A 21,687-nucleotide genomic window follows, 5' to 3' on the forward strand; every position below is an offset into this window, starting at 1 on the left:
AACTTGTTTCAATTACCTCAGCAATTTCCCTCACATTAACAAGCTCAGGTTTATTTAACTCAATACGTTGCTGGAACACAACTGAGTCACTGAATTCCACAACTTATGACATTCATTCTAGTGGCTGCTCCTTTAAACTAAAAGAAAGACTTGCATTTCTATAGCACATTTCAGGTCCACAGGACACCCCAAAGCACTTTACAACCAAGGAAGTATTTCTGAAGCACACTGTTGTAATGTAGGAAATGGGCAGGCAATTTTAGCACAGCAAGCTCCCACAAACAGCAACCTTATGATGACAGATAATTTGTTCTTGTGAAGTTGATTGAGGGATAAATATCGGCCAGGAATCCCCTGATCTTCTTCAAAATAGTGTCATGAGAATTTTTACATCCATCTGAGGGAGGTAGATAGGTCTAGCATCTCATCCTGAAAGACGGCGCCTCCGGCAATGCAGCATTCCCTCAATACTGCACTGGTGTGTTGGCCTAGAATTTAGTGCTCAAGTCTCTGGAATGGGACTTGAACCTACAACTCTCTGACTCCGAAGCAAAAGTATTATCAACTGTGCCATAGAGGACACTTTCACTTACTACTTTGCTTAGTATGTCTACCAACTTCCTTAAGTATCACATTGTGTTCAATAAGGCAAGCCCCTGAGAGGAGTATGCAGCTTCATTGTAACACTCACTCCAGCAGGTTTCTGCTGGTTTCATGAAAAGCAATTTTCTTTTTTTCACAAATGAGCATGATCTAACCCAGTGCCACATCAAAATGATAGATGATAAAATCTATCATTTCAGCAATCAGGAGAAAATCAGGTCAGGCAGCCAACTTGAACAAAATAAGTAAGGCCTTAGTGGACTCAATGGTCTTTTCCTGTTTCTAAAAATCCTTATAAAAATATAAACATAGAAAATAGGAGCAGGAGTAGGCCATTCAGCTCTTCGAGCCTGCTCCGCCATTCAATATGATCATAGCTGATCCTATATCTCAACGCCATATTCCCACTTTCTCTCCATACCCCTTGATACCCCTAATATCCAAAAAATTATCAATTTCTTTCTTAAATATCCTCAGTGACCCGGCCTCCACAGCCTTCTGTGGTAGACAATTCCACAGGTTGACCACCCTGAGTGAAAACATTTTTCCTAATCTCAGTCCTAAATGGCCTGCCCCGTATCCTGACACTGTGGCCCCTGGTTCTAGACTCTCCCAACCAGGAGAAACATCCTCCCTGCATCCAGTCTGTCTCGCCCTGTTAGAACTTTATATGTTTCAATCAGATCCCTTCTCATTCTTCTAAACTCTAGTGAATACAGGCCCAGTTGAATCAATCTCATCTCAAACGACAGTCTTGCCAAACCCTGCATCAGCTTAGTGAACCTTCATTGCACTCCCCCTTTGGCAAGTATATCCTTTCTTAGGAGGGAGACCAAAACTGCAATACTCCAGGTGTGGTCTCACCAAGGCCTTGTATAACTGCGGTAAGACATCCCTATTTCTGAGCTCAAATCTTCTTGCAATGAAGGCCAACATACCACTTGCCTTCCTAATTGCTTGCTGCACCTGCCTATTTACTTTCATTGACTGGCGTACAAGGACAGACAGGTCCCTTTGTACATCCATATTTCCCTATATATCATCATTTGAATAATACTCTGCCTTTCTGTTTTTCACACCGAAGTGTATAACTTCACATTTATCCACATTATACTGCTTCTGCTATATGTTTGCCCACACACACAACTTGCCTAAATCGCCCTGAAGCCTCCATGCATCCTCCTCACAACCCTGTCCAGTTGTGTGTCATCAGTAAACTTGGAAGTATTGCATTTGGTTCCCTGATCCAAGTCATTTATATATATCATGAATAGCTAGGTCCCAAGCACTGATCCCTGTGGTACACCACTAGTCACTGCCTGCCACCTGGTTGGGTGGGGGAGTCGAGCCTGTAAAATATGCTAAAATCCAGTTCTGATTCAGTTCTATACTGCATTTGTTCAATAACAATGAATATTTATATGTTTCTTCCCTCCTCTTCTTTGAGACTACAGCTCAGGTGCCCACCAGGAAGTCAACTGATCCGCTTAAGTGGCTAATTCAGGGCCAAGCCCCATCTCTGTGAGTATCTTGCCTGTGTTAAAGGGGCTGGCCACTGTGTGGGGAAACTGCATTGTGAAACATGGTAGTTTCCCCAGCATATTCTGTGGTAAAGCCATCATTTGCGTGCACTCCATGGCCCATGGAGGGACCTCTGGTGACAATGTTTGCTCTAATGGCAACGGTGTTAACAACACTCAGCAATGCTTCTTGACCACCCCCTTCACCAGGCCTTGTCTGCCTGGCCTCTGAGTCCCCCATCCCCATCATTTTTCTTCAAGGGCGCCCAGCCTTTGAAGTGCCCCCTTCTGGAGCTGCTGCCTGAGAACTGCCCATCACGAGCTGTGACACAGCTGGGGATGCAGAGCTGCTGGCCCTCTAATTGGGCTGGCAGCTACTGAGGGCAAGCTGCCATCCACTCAATCGGCAGATGCCAACTGACTGAATTGGAGTTGCATCATTCCGCCTTTGACCCCGACGGTGGGTCTTCTGCCCTCTCGACAAAACTCAGCCCATCATTCCTCAGTCAGAGAGGTGTCACGTGCTGTGGCCTAGTGACATTTACCTTAGTTTTGATTGTTCCTTTCCTTTTCTCCCTGTTTATCAGGTCATTACACTGTCAACCCTATCCACCACCACCACAAACCCCCCACCCCACCTCACCATTAACAAACTTGCCATACGATTTATTTTCAAGTATGGTGTCAGCTGCATTTGCACCCACACAGTTCTGTCAGGAACCAGCCAACTATATGACATATCCCTTGGAACACTGCACCATCTTAAGAACAACAGATGGCAACAGAACAACTAAATTATTATTCTTCTTAAGTTCAGATGTGTACTTTCTTTTTTGAAGATTTGAATGTATGGATGCACACATCAGAACTATATGTGAGAGCTCTCCCTGGGTACAGGCAGCACTTTCTTGTTAATTATTGCCTACATGATGATCTGCATGGATGAAAATGAGTTACCCGTATATTGAAGAGAAAATCCCATCATGCTGACAGAGGCGTCACTGCGAAAGGCCAGAAAAAGGTTGTTGCTGCTGCTCTCTATTCGGTCAGGCACCTGCGAGCCTTGAAAGCTGCCAACCAGAGAACTGAGAGAATCTGGTCCATCGTAGATATGAAGGAAATCATAGCCTGGTTCCACATTGAAGCTGAAAGTACACAAGACAAACATGATTCAACGTAACTTTCAGAAGTAATTTGAGCAAAACTTTTTCAAGTCAACTTCATGGCCCAGGGGCACATGCAAAGAGACCAAATACCTTATGGCATCTCAGTTGACAGTAGGAATCTTATCCCTTTGATGCCATGGCATATGAAGGCTATTCTTCTGTTACCATTTGTCTTGCTTAATTGTCAGGATTACTGTTCCATTTTTTTTTTGCTGACTAGGCCAGCATTTACTGCCCATCCCTAATTGCCTTTGAGAAGGCAATGGTCAGCCACCTTCTTGAAAACCTGGTCTATGTGGTACTCCCACAGTGTTGTTAGGGAGGGCTATCTGGTTTCATTCCCTTTTATTGACTTTTTAGCAGTTTGATACATCTGAGCTTGCTAGGACATCTCAGGAGACATTGAAGTGTCAACCGCATTATGGTGGATCTGGAGTCACATGTAGACCAGGCTGGATGAGGATGGCAGATTTCCTTCCCCAAAAGGCATTAGTGAACCCCATGGGTTTATTTCAATCAACAATGGTTTCATGGTCATCAATAGGCTTCTGCCCTGGTAAGATTCGAACCCAAGTGTCTGAATTACCAGTCCATTGACAATTCCACTTCGCCACTGCCTCCCCTAAGATGCTATCTTGGGTCAAACTAACTTTATTCACTTTTTAAAAAAATTTTCACACTCACCATGCTTTCAGTTTCAGTTTCCCCGTCAACCCCTCCAACCCACCTTTCATTCCAATGCAACAAATCCCAGGCCTCTATCATTGATATTTGAGCTAAAAATATTTGACCTGGAGTAGTAGATGGGAATGACATCTTGTCTGATTTTACCCTCCTAAGGAACACACTAGTCGTAAAAAAAAACAATCTTACAATCCAGAATCCCACTAAGATCCAGTCATTCTGTGATACATACTGATCCTGGACCTGAATCTTCTGGTCAGCATGCAGGGGCAGGCCCCCTCGCTGATGCGTAAAATGATGTGCGGTGACGTCGGGCATGCCTCCCGACATCACCATGCGTCATTCCGACCTTCAGTTTGGCGGGCACGCAGCCGATCTGTCAAACGCCAATTAAGGCCATTAATTAACTAATTAAACTGATTCTCAGGGCCGCCCGTCCAACCTCAAGTTTGGTGGGCAGGTGACAAGCCCAGGTGGCCTTCGCATTTTTCATGAAACCTCATCCACAGCCTGCACAATGGGGAGAAAATTCTCCCCCTGGAGTAATATTAACACTGATTTTTTTTTCATTTTGTCCATTGATGTTCAATGTTAACGCCAGTTTCCAATTTCCAAAGCAATGAAAGAGAGACAGGTTCCAAACATACTTGGCCTACTCTGTGAGTGCAAAGATAGCACAGTGAAACTACTGAGCTGTCCCAAAGAGGATGAAAGAGGAGAGAAGTGCAGAAGAGAAGAACAGGTAAATACATAGAAGGCAGTGCAAGAGGGAAATACAGAAGGATAAGGACAGAAAGAGAGACCCATAAAAGAGGAGAGAGGTTACTTTTCCATACCCACCTGTATCTCTATCTTTAGTGACAGGGTAGTGAAAAACTAACTAGTTTGTATACTGCTGTTAAAAAAACACTTTTCAGAACTTTCTTTTTTCTATATCACCAAGGATAGGTTGTGTGAGTGGTATGGGTATAAAATATAAAATTAAAATTAATATATCATATATATGTATTTTTAAATATATAAATATATATATATATATATATATATATGTAGACCACACACACACATTTTCCATGATCTTCATAATTCTGCTGTGAGAAAATTAGGTGCGTCAGACACTAAACTTCTTCAGTAACTTTCAAGATGCTAATATTGAGTGCAATATATAACACAGAAGTGGTATTGTTAAAAAAATATTGATAGTAGGTATGGCAAACAGGATTTTAAAGAACAATTAGTAAAGAGTGATTCCAAATTCCACAAGCAAAATCTTCTCTGGTTAAGATCATAGATTTTTGCTGTACATTTTATTTTACTTAAATTCCTGCTTTAATCCTTCAAGTATTACAGGATGTGAAACATATAAATGAGCAAGGATTTCTGAAGGCCTGTTGTTTATCTCCCATTAATTTGCACAGAAAATGGTAAAATATTGATATTACTGTCTAATGTATTCCATACTGCTCAGATCTCATGGGGCTGCAATAATTGCCATCTTGTAATGCTGCTCAAATCAACACAACACCAGTTATTTTAGCAAGGTTTCAGCAGGAGATAATGTCCGTGGTATCTTCATCAGTCCCAGGATGTGAATTCCTGTTGAGGAAAGGTCACAGTGCCACCCTCCAGCTGTCATGCAGCCTCTATTCTACCATTTCCTAAATAGCTGGTTGCAAGACCAGCATGAAATGACTTTAATGATTGAAAATAAATAAAAAAGCTGTTCTGCATGCCTGAGCAACGGTTTAACATGTACAAGTGGATGGTTTTAATTTGTTGAACCGCATTATATTTAACACTGCTTAGGATTCAGGGGTTTTTCATGTGACATTTAGCTGTTCATAGAGCTGGTCATTTTCCTCATTAAAACTGATTACACACACAACAATCCTCATCTATTGGCAGCCAGATTTTATCAAGACCATATGGAGTGAGTAAACTATAAACCTTTTCATTTAATCTCAATTTAGTGAAATTAATTGGGTAGCTCTCCCAGAACCGGCACAGGCAGGGTGGGTTGAATGGCCTCCTTCTGGGCTGTATGATTCTATTTTTCAGACACAAAGCATTATGCAGACATTATTCAGAGATGCACAAATCTGGCGATCTGCCTGGATGTCACTTCTGCTTTCAGACTTTTGAAGGTGAATGCGGGTGCACAAACCTTTGAACGGCTTGATACTCACACTTTCCCTTTGCACAGCCCACAGATCTATCAGACATCAGAAATCCTTTCTCAAGACTATATGCCTTTTCACTGTGTTAGGCAGTGTACTGTGTTTGAGAAGCCCATTGCTGAATGCTATAGTGATGTTGAAATGTCAAACTCAATGACCTCAAACATATCCTGAGTCGATATAACATCAAAATCAAATCACACCCTCCCCCCCCAATCCCCCTCCACTACATAGTGCTATGTAGGAGATTGACTGGTTGCATGAATCACTGATTTTTCACACTCTTGATCCAAATTACATCAGGAATCTTTTACACTGAATTGGCCTGTATTCCAATCAGTTTTGAATGTACTCAGTGCCTATTACAAACTGGATGTGTCGCTCCACCCTTTTGCAGGGTGGGCACGAAATTGTTTCAGAAAAAGCGTCCCATATCTTTGCAGGGGGTGCTGGTTGGTTGGGGGCAGAGGGTGGGTGGTGCGGTTGGTGGTCTAGTGGAATAATACAGTGACCTGCACTTAATTTTGCAATATTTTATCCTCTGTGTTTACTACACTGGAATTATAATGTTACACAGTTAACGCGATCATAAAATCATAGAAACTTAAACACGGAAAGAGGCCATTCAGCCTGTTTTACTACTGCTGGCTCTTTAAAAGAGCTGTCATGCTTACTCCCTTTTAACTTCCTTTTAATAACCTCATTTTCATGCAGAACTTACCTCTGGAATGTCAGAGAAATGACATAGTCGGGTGACACTGTCACTTTCCAGTCACATTCCTTGCCGTGAGGGTAAGGCTCTGGATAAAAGGGAGATAAGATGATTCCCGTGGGTCCAGTCAGGTTTCCTCCACAAGGAGCTGGGAAAATTGAGAGAAAATTATGAATCAGGTTATCCTGAATTTAGGATTTTTTTTAAAAAAAGAATCAATCTGCAGGGTTAAAAATAAAACATTTCTAGAAATGATTCACAATGTTCTTCTTTGCAGCAAAATCAGTGTGAAGATAGAGGTGTCTAACAGCTGCTGGCTAAATCGTGCTAGGATAATTTGTCCCTACTTTTAATCCTTGCCAACTCTCTCTGCCACACCTCTGTAAGGCACTCACCTCTTTGCTGGTATACAGTGAATTCCACAGGCACCAATTGCCTTCTAGTACCTTGTACGCCTGCCAAAAACAAATGTTGGACTCATGGTCGGTACAAATCGAAGGCCTCATGCCTACCGTAGGCTGCTTCACAAAACTGGTGAGCACCTGAGTGCACCGATCCCAGTGATGTGTCGCTCCACCCCTTTGCAGGGTGGGCACGAAATTGTTTCTGTAAAAACGTCCCATATCTTTGGTGAGGGTGCTGGTTGGTTGGGGGCAGAGGGTGGGTGGTGCGGTTGGTGGTCTGAGTGGAATAATACAGTGACCTACACTTAATTTTGCAATATTTTATCCTCTGTGTTTACTACACTGGAATTATAATGTTACACAGTTAACGCGATCATAAAATCATAGATACTTACAACATGGAAAGAGGCCATTCAGCCTGTTTTACTACTGCTGGCTCTTTAAAAGAGCTGTCATGCTTACTCCCACATTCCCACAGTTTGCTCCTACTTCGTCAAGTAACTGTACAATTTCCTTTTAACAACCTCATTTTCATGCAGAACTTACCTCTGGAACGTGGCTCAGAACCCACCTGTGGAGGCTATTTTCACCCGCCTAAAGGCCAGTGCATCTTATCACAGAAAGAGTATTGGCCTCTGTGGCACACCAGGACCTAACTGAGCTAGGCCGGCAAGAATTTCCCTCACAAAGTGTGCACCTCTAGGAAGCAGGCAGAAATTCTGCCCTTTGCAACCTTCAGAACAGCAGACACCCAGCGCAAACGTATTCTAACCCTTTTCCGGTGCAATCCGCCGGAGTTAGTGATAAATCAGTGAAAAAATAGCATGGAATTTCAGAGCCTTATTATATTTGATTATATTTTTTGAATCTCCTTCTCTCTTACCAATGGCTGCCAAGATTTATGTGGTATGATGCTATTGATTCACATTCTACAGTTAGCACATTCTGAGATAACCTTCTTGCTGATATCTTCAACAGTCACCACAGTAGTTTTCAGCTCTACATTACTATATTCCAGACGCAACCCTGCCTTTACAATAAAATGTCAGCACTACCTTTGTCCATCTATTGCTTTGTGTACCTATTCTATCTGAAGTCTCCTTTCAAGATTAGAAATCCAGGATAAAACATTACTTTTCACAAAGAGAAGAGGTCTGTGGGCGTTCTTGATTTTTAATTTGTATGCTTTAGTAAATAATATTCCAGTCAGACCGATAACTCTTTGACCAAATGTGTTTCATTTGTGGATAATACTCTTTACAGCTGGGGTTGAGGAATGTTCATTCACACAACTGGCCTTTCCATTTCATTTTTCTTTAAAGTGGTTTTAATACAACTGTCAGTAAAACTGTCACCATTTAGCGACTTAAGCAAGGGAAAAATCTGGGATATTAAAGCCAACGTGTGTGTGTGTGTGTGTGTGTGCATGTTCATGCGTGTGAGCACGCGTGCATGTGTGTGTGCGTTATGAGGAAAAGTTGACCAGGTTGGGCCTATACTTACTGAAGTTTAGAAGAATGAGAGGTGATCTTATTGAAACGAAGAAGATTCTGAGGGGGCTTAACAGGGTAGATGCTGAGATGACGTTTCCTCCCGTGGAGGAATCTAGAACTAGGGGGCACAGCTTAAAGAGGGGTCTCCCACCTAAGAGATGAGGAGAAATGTATTCACTCAAGAGGGTTGTTAGTCTTTGGAATTCTCTTCCATGACGAGCAGTGGAGGTTGGGTCATTGAATATTCGGGGTTGAGTTAGACAGATTTTTTATTGACAAGGGACTCAAGGGTTATGGGGAACAGGCAAGAAAGTAGAGTTAAGGCCACAATCAGATCAGCCATGATCTTATTAAATGGCAGAGAAGGCTCAATGGGCTGAATGGCCTACATCTGCTCCTATTTCTTATATTCTGCTGAAGGGAATGGACCTTAAATTCAGAGATTTTCTTGATTAAGTGCTAAAGTATCAGCATAGTGGACCAGAATTTGGACAGAAGTCAGTACAGTAGCATTACATCCATTCCATGGTACACAGTAAATTCTGGTAGAAGACAAATCTTTTGCGTCCCAGACATTAGCTTAAGTAGGCAGCCATTCAGTGAGGAGGCAAAAGGAATCTCTTTCCTGTTGTAAATAATCTTTGCTCCCAGTGGTATTCTACCTGGGTGAGCTGAGACATAAGTGTTGCTAGGCTATTCAATTGTGTGACCAAATTCTGGTCCACAATGCTAATATTTCAATTGTGTGGCCACAACAACCATCAGATAGCAACCAGGAAGCTTAGTTCATTTTACAATCCTTCAGCTGGGGGTCATTGAGACTGACTGGAACATCTGTATTGCTGTCAAACTTGGAATCAGATAACTCGGCACAGGCTCGGAATCAATACAGAGACCTTTCTGGTCTGTAAGTCTCTGCTACTCATTGCTTCAATCAGCTGAGTCATAGGGGAGCAGCACAAGTTTTGGTTAATCTTTATTTTAATCTAAATATTTAACCATGTGTGATTCCACTAATCTCAAAATGAAATTAGATTTTAAAAAATTAATTTTAAAAACAATTCGGTCTCATCTCTGGTGGTGAACCCCAGGCTGCATTTGCTGAGTACAATTTACTTATTAGTCCAACAGTAAAGGCCATGTTACATCTTGTATAACACTAGCAAGTCATGGAGTGAAATACTGGTCAAGTGGCCGAGACAGGGATGTGCTTGTGCAGATTCCCATGCACAAATCAAACTGCTGTCCAAAGGCATTGAGGCCTAATTGAATGGACCTATCAACAACAGCTTGGTGACCCCATGTCCCATTCACTATTGTTCCCAGATACTTCCTATCTTCAATCCTTTTTTCACTATCCTGGCAAGATTAGTGTCCAAGGCACTTGAAACAGAAACACAGTTATGTGTTCAGGCGGCTAAGTGAAAATTATCCCTAGTAACTGCTTTGCTGGAAAGCCTATAGCAACCTCAAATGTTCTATCTGTGTAAACAAGCCTGGTCCAGGAGAGCACTTTATTTTATGAAATCTTTGTGCTCTTGAAGATGAAGAATGATAATCTTGGTGAATGGAACACTTTCCATTTTGGGTACCAAGTATGAGTATAGTCTCAGATATAGCATGTTAAATATGGAGTAAAGTTCCTTTGACTATTCTCAAATTAATTAGAACATCCTGTACTGCAGTGGTGCAATACTTTTCTACCTGGCACATCAGACATTTTGAGAACTTAGAGTGAGACACCAAATTTTGTGTCTCAGACAAATTCTACTAACTTAGACAGGTTGAGATACATTGGAATGACTACTGAATGAGGTGCGGAATTAGTCATTTTGGAATATCAACAAATCATTTATATTACATGTATACATTTTTGAAAAAAGATCATTTTAGTTATCTCAAATTCTGGCAAAAATATCAAAATCAATTTAGGTTATCTATGTATATTTTAGATATTCCACTACTCTGCTCATATTGAGGAAGGAGGAAGCTATTCAATCACATTCTTAACTGCTTATCTTCAAATCATTTTAAGATATTTCAAAATATAATCAGTACACATTGGAACATGTAAAGGCATCTATAAATTACTTTTCCACTTCTCAAAATAACATTAAGCTATCTCCCAATGATAATTTTACTTGTCAAATATCTCAGCTAGCTCATTTATTACATACAAGGATATGCAATCATCATGCAAATTCAATCAACATGAGCAGATCTATGGTGTTTGACAAGTTAACCTGACTTAGCCATGCAGGTAACTTGACAAGCAATTGCCATTTCCTAAAGATTATAGATTCTTACAGACAGCAAGGCTCACTGTCTGTTTGCCTCTAATCACTGGTTTCAATTTCAGTCCAGAGTCATTGGATGAAAGGCCCTTCCCACCTGGTCGCTGCAAATATCAACTAAAATGAGCCTGAGCAATCCCCATCCATATTCTATGAGTCCATGGCACAGAACTCCTCATAACTTTGCATTAAGTGCCACTAAATTGTCAGCCTCACCTGAAGAGCTCCCTGAAAAAGGATGGACTGGGTGAGAATGTGTCACAGTGGTGTAATAATGGCGGTCCTCTAGATTAATGCACATTGTTGTGGGCATCAGTGAGAGTGCTCCATAATAAGAACATAAGGAATAGGAACAGGAGTAGGCCATTTAACCCAGTGAGCCTGCTCCACTGCCCAATAAGATCACGGCTAATCTGATTGTGGCCTTAACTCCACTTTACTACCTGCCCGCCTTTATCCTTGACTCCGCTGTAGATCAAAAATCCTTCACACTCAGTCTTGAAGATATTCAATGACACAGCCTCGACTGCTCTCTGGGGAAGAGAATGGATTTTTTTTTATTCATTTCTGGGATGTGGTGTCGCTGGCTAGGCCAGCATTAATTGCCCATCCCTAATTGCCCTTGAGAATGTGGTGGTGAGCTGCCTTCTTGAACTGCTGCAGTCCATGTGGTGTAGGTACAACCACAGTGCTGTTACGAAGGGTGTTTCAGGTTTTGACCCCGTGACAGTGAACAAATGGCAATATATTTCCAAGTCAGGATGGTGGGTGGCTTAGAGGGGAACTTATAGGTGGTGGTGTTCCAATCTATCTGTTGCCATTGTCCTTCGAGATGGTAGCGGTCGTGGGTTTGGGAGGTGTTGCCTAAGAAGCCTTGGTGAATTCCTGCAGTGCATCTTGTAGATGGTACACATTGCTGCTACTGTCCATTGGTGATGAAGAGAGTGAATGTTTGTGGATGGAGTGTCAATCAAGGGGGCTGCTTTGTCCTGAATGGTGTCAAGCTTTTTGAGTGTTGTTGGAGCTGCACTCATCCAGGCAAGTGGGGAGTATTCCATCACCCTCCTGAATTGTACCTTGTAGATGGTGGACAAGCATTGGGGAGTCAGGGGATGAGTTACTCATCACACGATTCCTAGCCTCTGACCTGCTCCTGTAGCCACAGTAGTTATATGGCTAATCCAGTTCAGTCTCTGGTCAATGGCAACCCCCAGGATGTTGATAGTGGGGGATTCAGTGATGGTAATGCCATTGAATGTCACGTATTCCTGACTGCCCTATGCTTGATGCTGACCATTGGTGCAGTTAGATAAATTGCTAAACTATCACAACTGAAAGCTAATTTACATTTTGACTACTGGAAAAACAACATATGGTGCATAGGCTAAGAAGCTGATTGTACACACATATGGGGCAAATGGGAGGAAAGATCTTGAAACAGTCTCTATCGTGAGGGACAAAGTATTTGGCAAACTAATGGGACTAAAGGCAGACAAATTGCCAGGACCTGATGGCCTGTATCCAAGGGTTTTAAAGGGTTTTAAAGGACGTGGCTGCAGAGATAGTGGAGTCATTGGTCAAAATATTCCAGAACTCACTGGATTCCAAGAGGGTCCCAGCAGATTGGAAAATCGCTTGAACACCCCTGTTCAAGAAGGGAGAGAGACAAAAAGCAGTAAACTATAGGCCAGTCAGCTTAACATCTATCATTAGGAAAATGCTAGAGTCTATTATTAAGGAAAAAAAATAGCAGGACATTTAGAAAAGCTTAACACAATCAAACAAAGTCAACATTGTTTTGTGAAAGGGAAATCATGTTTGACAAATTTGCTAGAGTTCTTTGAGGATATAACAAGCAGAGTTGAGAAAGGGGAACTGGTTCATGTAGAATATTATGATCTCCAGAAGGCATTCGATAAGGTGCCACGTAAAAGGTTATTGCACAAAAAAGGAGCTCACAGCCTTGGGGGTAATGTATTATCAAGGATTGAGGATTGGTCAACACACAGAAGGCAGAGAGTCGGAATTAATGGGTCTTTTTCAGGTTGGAAAGACGTAACTAGTGGAGTGCCACAAGGATCAGTCCTAGGGCCTCAATTAATTACTATCTATATTAATGACTTGGAGGAGGGAGCAGAGTATAATGTATCCAAATTTGCTGACAATACAAAAATAGGTGGGAAGGCATGTCGTGATGAGGACATAAGGAATCTACAAGGGGATATAGGTAGGTTGAGTTAGTGGACAAAAACTTGGCAAATAGAGTTTAATGTACAAAATTGTGAGGTCATGCACTTTAGTAGGAAGAATCAAAAGGCAGACTATTATTTAACTAAGAGAGACTTCAAAATATTGCAGCAGAGAGGGATCTGCATGTTCTTGTGCATGAAACACAAAAAGGTAGCATACAGTTGCAGCAGGTAATTAAGAAGGCAAATGGAATTTTGGTCTGTATTGCTAGGGGGTCGGAATTTAAAAATAGGGAAGTCTTGTTACAACTGCACAGTGTGTTGGTGAGGCCGCATCTGGAGTACTGTGTACAGATTTGGTCCCCGTATTTAAGAAAGGACATACTGGCATTGGAGGCAGTTCAAAAGAGATTCACTAGGCTGATTCCAGGGATGAAGGGGTTGACTTATCAAGAACGGCTAAACAAGCTAGGCCTTTATTCATTAGCGTTTAGAAGAATGAGGGGTGATCTTATTGAAATGTACAAGATTTACAGGTATGCACAGGACATGCTTTCAGTGGGTACGACAATCACAAACCATCTTTTTTACTTCTACCAAATGTCAATGATATTTAGCAGTTAAAGATAATACGAGGCCTTTTTCAGTGCCTTCTGCAGCAGAAGTAATATTAGTCACAGTTTTCAAGTTTCAAAGTAACTTGTTTTTTCAAAAGTGGTTAACTTGACAGGATAATGTTGAAGATGTTTCCATTAGTGAGGGGATCTCAAACTAGTTACAAAATAAGGGGACACTCATTTAAAACTGAGATGCAAAGGAATTTCTTCTCTCAGAAGATAGTGAATGTCTGGAATTCTCTACCCGAGAGTTGTGGAGGCTAGAACACTGAAAGTATTTAAAGAGGAGGTAGATAGATTTTTGAAATATCGGAGAGTTGAGAGCTGTGAGGAGCTGACATGAAAGAGGAGTAGAGGCCTGGGGCAGATCAACCATGATTATATTGAGTGGTGGGGCAGGCTTGAGGGGCCGAATGGCCTACTCCTGCTCCTATTTCTTATGTTCTTATGTGCACAGCAGCATCCAAGGCAGCTATTTATCTCAGTGTGATCTTGTTCTAAAATATAGATTCAAATCTCTCCTCGTTGATCAAAAAGAATGAACCAGACACTGCAGCAAATCAGGTAAAGGAGTGAAAGAACCAAAGCTGCAGGTCATGGAGGTCAGCTGAAGAAAAAAGTTACTTTGAAACTTGAAAACTGTGACTGATGTTGCTTCTGCTACAGAAGGCACTGAAAAAGGCCATCTTTAACTGCTAAATATCATAGCTATTTGGTATAAGTAAAAAAGCTGGTTTGTGATTGTCATACCTACTGAAGGTGTGTCCTATTCATACCTTTAAACATGGACTGTATTCAGTATATAATTTTCTGGAACTATCTTTTATTTAAAATTGGACATTAAGAAGATGGCTAAGGTGGCGGCCAAAGATCAGGTGACTTCAGCAATTTCTGCCTTGCACCTTAAGAAAGTGCCTGACTGAATAGCCATGGGTGGGGGCCTCCCCACTGAATGGACATACCCAGATGGAATCCATCTGTGGAATTTACACCTGCTATTATTTGTGCTTTATCCAAAACTCAAAACCAATGGAATTCAAGACTTCATGTCTCTAAGTTCAAAACTTAACAAAGAAAGCTGCAAAAGCCAGTTTCATAAATGATTGTGAACAGACAAATACCCCACCCCCAACACCATCCATTTTCCATTGTATAGCAATGGCTTCTAGCTTTAAACCACTCTGGGTGAACAATAGCCATTGATCATGTGACCAAAACAGCCTTCTGCTCACAATTTTTTTTATCACAAGAACCAGGGAGAAACCAGTCAGTTGATGCAGAACATCAGCTGTGGAAACAACAGCAGCGGAAAAGGCAGTGAAATCTATGCCTTTAAAACCTGGAGACTGTCACCAGAACAGAAATGTAACCTCCTGGTTAGAAAACCACAAGTAACCAATTTTGGTAACTGTTGAAAATACCAGTTCTTCAAGGGAATTCTGCAACAAAGCTGATATAGGACCCCAGCTATTGAAACTGCCTAGGCTATCCTTTCGGAGTGAAATACCGTTTTTCAGCGGGTCCGCAATGGCTGTTTTTCCTACAATGAGCCAAACACAGGAACAATGAACTATTCCTTTGTCTACAAATCTTAAAAGTGCACTATCACCTTGACCTGTATCTTTCTCGAGTATGTGTGTTTAAGTGAGTGATGTCATGTTTAGACATTTGGAGTCAATGCTCGAATAAATAATCATCTTTATTTAAACTCATGAAAGCCGGCTGCTGCTTCTTTAAAAATTGACTACACACTCAGGGGTTGAGAAACATACCTACCTTTCTTTCCAAAAATATGCTGAATATGGACATTAAGGGAAAGGAGACAAGGGTCTCACATCTCTCCCGTCCCTGTTTGTAATAGTAATAAACATAACAACATGTAGCAATAGAGTAGATAAGACTGCCAGAGTGGTGAAAGCCTAAGCATAGATGTTTACATAGGTTTGGAAGCAACAAATATTGTATATGGAACTTGCAATAACGATAAAGACAAGAAAATGACTTTCTTTTGTATTTAATTGTGCCTAGTGTAGTCACCCATATTATAATCTTCTGAGTTTCCTATCACAGAGATAGGAACACAAGAATTCAACCCATCCGGCCTGTTCCACCATTTAATTTGATTGTGGCTCATCTGTTTGTTAACTCCATTTACCACCATTAATCAATATCTCTAGATAGCCTCATTGAACAAAAAAACTATCAAGTGTAGTCTTGCAAATTTTAACTACCGATCATCTTCAGCTTTTTCGGGAATGCTGTCCCTGATTTATTTGTGTGAAAATGAAGATATAGCAAGCATTTGGTGAGATAGCCTAATGTTGCCTTTTTTTCTACATGTAATCAAGGACTATGATAGCAATTCACATCGTGAGCTATCAAACTGAAAATGTGAGCTAACTACGATTTTAGGAAATTGGTTTAACCTAAGATCATTCAGGATTATATATGAGCTGGAAATTTAGCTCTCACTGGTGGTGGTGGTGGGGAGGGTGGGGAGGGGGTTGGGGGGGTGGGGGGGGGGGGTTGGCGGTGATGGAGGTAGGTGGGCACATAATTTCTCAGCACCTTCCTACTCCAGGCCTTTTTCCCAGAAGCGGGATGTGGGTGGATGCTATTCCAGGGGTATTCCAGTCAGCCTCCAGATTCTGGAGGTTGCGGGTGACACTTTAGCTCCCGTAACAGACTGAAGGTTCAATGCTTCAGGCAGACTTAGATGCTTTCCCTGCCTGTCTGGGTGCAACAGCAGCCAAAAGGCAGCCATCTGGTGGGGCTCCCCCCAACAGTACTGACCCGGCTACAAAGGCCATTTTTAATTTAATGTTTGAAATGTTTGGAGAGAGGGCATCTCCAAACTGAAGCACCCTCTCCCTCACTTAACTGTCATGGCATCAGGCTGCTGTTTTGAAGCTGGAAGGCCTCTGATTGGCCAGCCAAATGGCCTTCCACTTTGGGAGTCTGCTTGCCATCCTTAATTGTATAACGAGCCTGTCCTCTGGCCATTAATTGGCTGCTCGAGGGAAAATCACTTTGGGTGACAGTTCCCCACAGAGTGCAGGATTCTGACCCTCATTTGAGTCTGACGTTGAGATTCAAAAGCCCACAGGGAAAATCAGCGCAAAACAGAGCAGCGCAGCTCTCTAAAGAATGCATTAGGACAATGGGGCGAAATTTTATGGCCCTGTTGTGGCAGGGATGTGGCCGTAAAATGTGGCATGCCATTCAAAACTCCATTGACTTTGGCAGGAATGGAAGATCCCACTGGCAGGAATTCCGCCCTTAGAAAACTCAAGACATAGTTTACATGATACAGCAGACATGAGCCTGTCAGAAAGGCAGTGCAACAGCGGAAGCCATCCAGTCTGCCTACCAAATTGTAAGTTTGTAGAGTAATAGTCCTGCCCACTCTGATCTATGCCGGCAAGACTTGGACTGTGTACTAGAGTACTGTCAAGAAGCTCGACCACTTTCACTTGAGCTGCCTTCGGAAACTTCTGGAGATCAAATGGCAGGAAAAAATACCAGAAACAGAGGTGCTCACCCGAGCTGGGATACCAAGTATCCACACCATATTGAGGCAGTCACAACTGAGTTGGAATGGTCATGTAGCCAGAATGCTTCTCATTCACTCACCAAAGCAAATCTTCTATGCACAGCTCAAGTCTGGGCTGTGCTCTCATGGCAGTCAAAGGAAGCACTGCAAGAACATTCTGAAGACTTCACTTAGGAGTGATATCGACTTAGAGTCCTGGGAGAAGCTCGTCCAAGATCAGTGCAGCGGCACAACTAAATAAAAAGCATTGCAGCCTCCTTCGAAAGCTAGTGCATATCAGAGGCAGAGAGAAAATTCAAGGGGTGGGAATCCTGAGCCAGCAACTCATCCAAAACTCAACTGTCCGCAGTGTCCAGTCCTATTTGCAGCAGAATCTTCCGCTGCAGATCGGCCTTAGCAGTCACCTACAAACTCACCAGAACCCTACCAAAAACTCTAGATAATAAGCATGGCCATTGTTACATTCTTTTCTTTCATGCAAATATACCAATCATACACAAGGATTGGTGAAACAATAATATGGGTTCTTTATTTGAAGATAAGACCAAAAACTGATAGAATTAACTGGGAGGTAAAGTATAGCATATCTGCTCTCGACTGCTGCTGTTTGTAAGCTGAATGCAAGTCATTGGGCTGATACATCGCATCGTGTTGAGGTGGTAGTGATTGAAGGCAGCTTAAATACTCTCCCTTAAAGGTGTATGTACTTCATATTACAGCAGTCAGCTTTGTCTCGAAAGACAAACAAGACGTGTGTCAGTCATGTTTGTGGTACTGATTGAAAGTAAAGTTGTTTTCCTGCTTGAAGTAATTTGCCTGTTAATTGGTGTTTGAATTGTGTTGATTTTGGTTTGTCTGCTACAGTAAAAGTTTAAAGAAGTGAATCTTGCTGCATATCTGCTCTCGACTGCTGCTGTTTGTAAGCTGAATGCAAGTCATTGGGCTGATACATCGCATCGTGTTGAGGTGGTAGTGATTGAAGGCAGCTTAAATACTCTCCCTTAAAGGTGTATGTACTTCATCTTACAGCAGTCAGCTTTGTCTCGAAAGACAAACAAGACGTGTGTCAGTCATGTTTGTGGTACTGATTGAAAGTAAAGTTGTTTTCCTGCTTGAAGTAATTTGCCTGTTAATTGGTGTTTGAATTGTGTTGATTTTGGTTTGTCTGCTACAGTAAAAGTTTAAAGAAGTGAATCTTGCTCATCAGTTTCTTCCATAGGGTCGTCTGGGAAAAATACTTTCTTTTAAAGTTATCAGTTTCTATGTAGATCATCACAAGGCCAAGATAAAATTTGTAATTCGGTAGCCAAAATACTTGTTGTGAGTATTTGCCATTGTGAGTATACATGTAATAATAGTAGGCAAGTAACCAAGCAAAAACTTCTTTCTTTCTCTGCCAAGCAGTCCCTTCTGTCCAAGGATGACTTGTTTCCACTCCGGGGTTGTGGGTCTTGAGGTAACTGAAACGCTGGATCCACAAACTCTGCCACAGGTAGGGCAGGTAGTGTTGGATGACATGGGTGGGCAGGATGCTCACATTTCGGGACACTTCTTCCCCTGTTTGCACTTGACCTCCACCTGGGTCTGCCGAAGCATTCGAAATGGTTCACACCTTCAAGGATGCCTCTTCTCCAGTTTGGGCAGTTTCGAGCAAGAGATTCCCAAAAATTGATGAGGATGTTGTATTTTATCAGGAAGACTTCGAGGATGCCCCTGAAGTGTTTCCTCTGCCTTCGTAACCACCTGCCGTGATGAAGCTCAGAGAAGACAGCTTGTTTTGGGAGTCTTGTGTCAGGCATGCAGATGATGTGGTCCGCTGATTAACCATAACCAATGCCTCGATACTGGGGGCATTGTCCTGAGAGAGGACACCGAACTTGGACCGCCTATCCTGCCACTGAATTTGCAGGATTTTGCGAAGGCATCGCTGGTGATATTTCTCCAGGGATTTAAGGTGTCTGCCTAAGTTGTCCATGTCTCTGACACATACAGGAGGGCAGGTAGCACTGCAGCCTTGTAGACGATGAACTTGGTGCCAGGTTTGAGGTCTTAATCATCAAACACTCTTTTCCGCAGATGGCCGAAGGCTGCGCTGGCACACTGGAGGCGATGCTGAGTTTCATCATCAATGTCTTCCTTCACTGAGAGGAAGCTCCCAAGGTATGAGAAATGATCAATGTTGTCCAAGGAATCGCCATGGATCTTGATAGTCAGACGGCAGTGTTACACAATGGAACAGACTGACAGAGGACTTTTGTCCTCCTGATCTTTAGCCTAAGGCCCATTCTTCATACGCTTCTCCATGAATGCTTCGACAATAGTCTGGAACTCAGCCTCTGAGTGTGTGCATACACAAGATTCTTCAACATACTGCAGCTCGATGACAAGTGGTTGGGCTGATCTTGGTTCTGGAATGGAGGTGTTGTAGATTGAGTAGGTTCCCACTTGTCCTGTAGAGTAGCTCCACTCAAGTGGACAGCTTCATGGAGACGAAGTGGAGTGAAGCAGCAAGGAAGATGGAAACGAGCGTTGGTGCAGCCTTGTTTGACCTCAGTTTGCGCTTTTATTGGGCCTGTGGCAGATCCGTTGGTAAGGATCAGAGCTTGAGTGTCATCTTCCAGCAGTTGAAGGATGATGATGAATTTCTGTGGGCAGCCAAATTTGAGGAGGACATTCCACAGTCCCTCCCAACTGATAAAGTTGAAGGCCTTTGTGAGGTCAAAGGAGGCCATGGATAGAGGTTGCTGCTGCTTTCTGTATTTTTCATGGACTTGTCTTGCTATGAAGATCATGCCCATTGAGCCTCGATGACCAGAATCTGCATTGTGACTCTGGTAGGAAAAGGCAATTGAGAAGGACTCTTGTGATGACAGGGCCAGACAGCAGAAATATACACCTCTATAGTTACCGCAGTTGGCCGATCTTCAAAAAAGAAACAAAACCTATGTGCAAGTGAACATCTCGGAAGCTGCCCACAGTAGCACTGTTAAAATTAGCATCCAGTGTATGTAGAGCACTTAGAAACACTAGAACCAGTTATGCCTGGATTGAAATAGAGCTACTATGTACTAGTTGGGCTCCATCAATATACTTGTGGCAGGCCAGTGACCGTAAATACAGATCATAAGCTCTTGGAAATTATATGAAAAAGTAAGAAACGACTTCATAACAATCCAAAAAGCTATAAAGGAGGTTAATGAGACTTCAGCTATCTGACATACAGGTTGTTTATCAGCATGAAAACAGATGCAACTTGTCGATAATTTAAGCAGAACATATTTGTTTTGTAGATCCAAGGACAAGCTACAGTAAAAATCAGTGACAGTCAAGATGATAGAAAACCTGCTTACTGTCAAGCTTTGGATGTGGAATATTGAGTCATATAATGCAAGAAATGAAAGGCTTCAAATTCTCAAGAACTTATCTTGAATGACTGGCTACAATAGGAACAATAACCAGCTCAATGATTCCATTTTTTAAATTTTATAAGTGACCTTAATATCTAGCATGACATTGAGTTTAGAGGAAGATGAGTAGTCATACTGTATGCAATGAGAAAGGGCATGGCATGGCAATCTATTCTTCCCACATTGGTTACGATATAGTTCATGCCTTTCTTCCAACATTTTTGTCCTGTGTTTAACTTCAGATCACATCGCCAATGTATGGAACAACATTGTTTTGTGAGATTCAAACACATGGATTGCACAAAGTTATAAAACAGGATCCTTTATTCTACTAGCATCAAATCTTTATAAACATCAATGGAAAATTTTAACTCGAAGAAACAAACTATCACAGAGGGCATTCACAACTGGCACTCCAGATTCACCAGGAGACCGTCAACAGCTTAACTCCTGATACCTAAATAGACACTACTGTTTGTTTAACTACAATTTATATCTGATTTTTTCAAAATGATGGAGCATGCCCTCTAGGCATGTTTGATCCTAATATTCTGTTTCAAGTCTATTCCAGGGGACTGCAATCAACTGTATCAACTTGACATACTTTGGCAGAATACAGCTAATTCAGCAGAGAACAAAAAAACAATAGACCTTTGGTTTTACAATGGTCAAAAAATTTGCCAACTCTGTTGTTAGGAAAGCTCATGAGTTTGTTGATAATTAAAGTGCAATTCCATAATATTTTAAGATTACCAATCTCAATTGTTGGCAAAATGGTTACTTCCAGTGTAGAGCAAAGGATTGTTTGATATCGATTTTGTATTTCAAACTTGTGGTTTTATTTGATAGTGTGACTTGCAAGCAGGTT

The 21,687-nt window shown here is 41.9% G+C and overlaps 1 protein-coding gene across 1 annotated transcript in view; it reads right to left on the reverse strand.

Moving 5' to 3' along the window:
- The window catches only part of csmd2 (CUB and Sushi multiple domains 2), a 736,338-nt gene that overhangs the window by 314,802 nt on the left and 399,849 nt on the right, over positions 1–21,687 (reverse strand). Inside the window, exons 23-24 of the mRNA XM_041212915.1 lie at positions 6,872–7,010; positions 3,081–3,268 (exon numbers count right to left, since the gene is read on the reverse strand). Of these exons, the coding sequence (XP_041068849.1) occupies positions 3,081–3,268; positions 6,872–7,010 (327 nt within the window). The remainder of the gene's footprint in view (positions 1–3,080; positions 3,269–6,871; positions 7,011–21,687) is intronic.

The sequence above is a fragment of the Carcharodon carcharias genome, chromosome 19, assembly GCF_017639515.1.
Source record: "Carcharodon carcharias isolate sCarCar2 chromosome 19, sCarCar2.pri, whole genome shotgun sequence".
NCBI lineage: Eukaryota > Metazoa > Chordata > Chondrichthyes > Lamniformes > Lamnidae > Carcharodon > Carcharodon carcharias.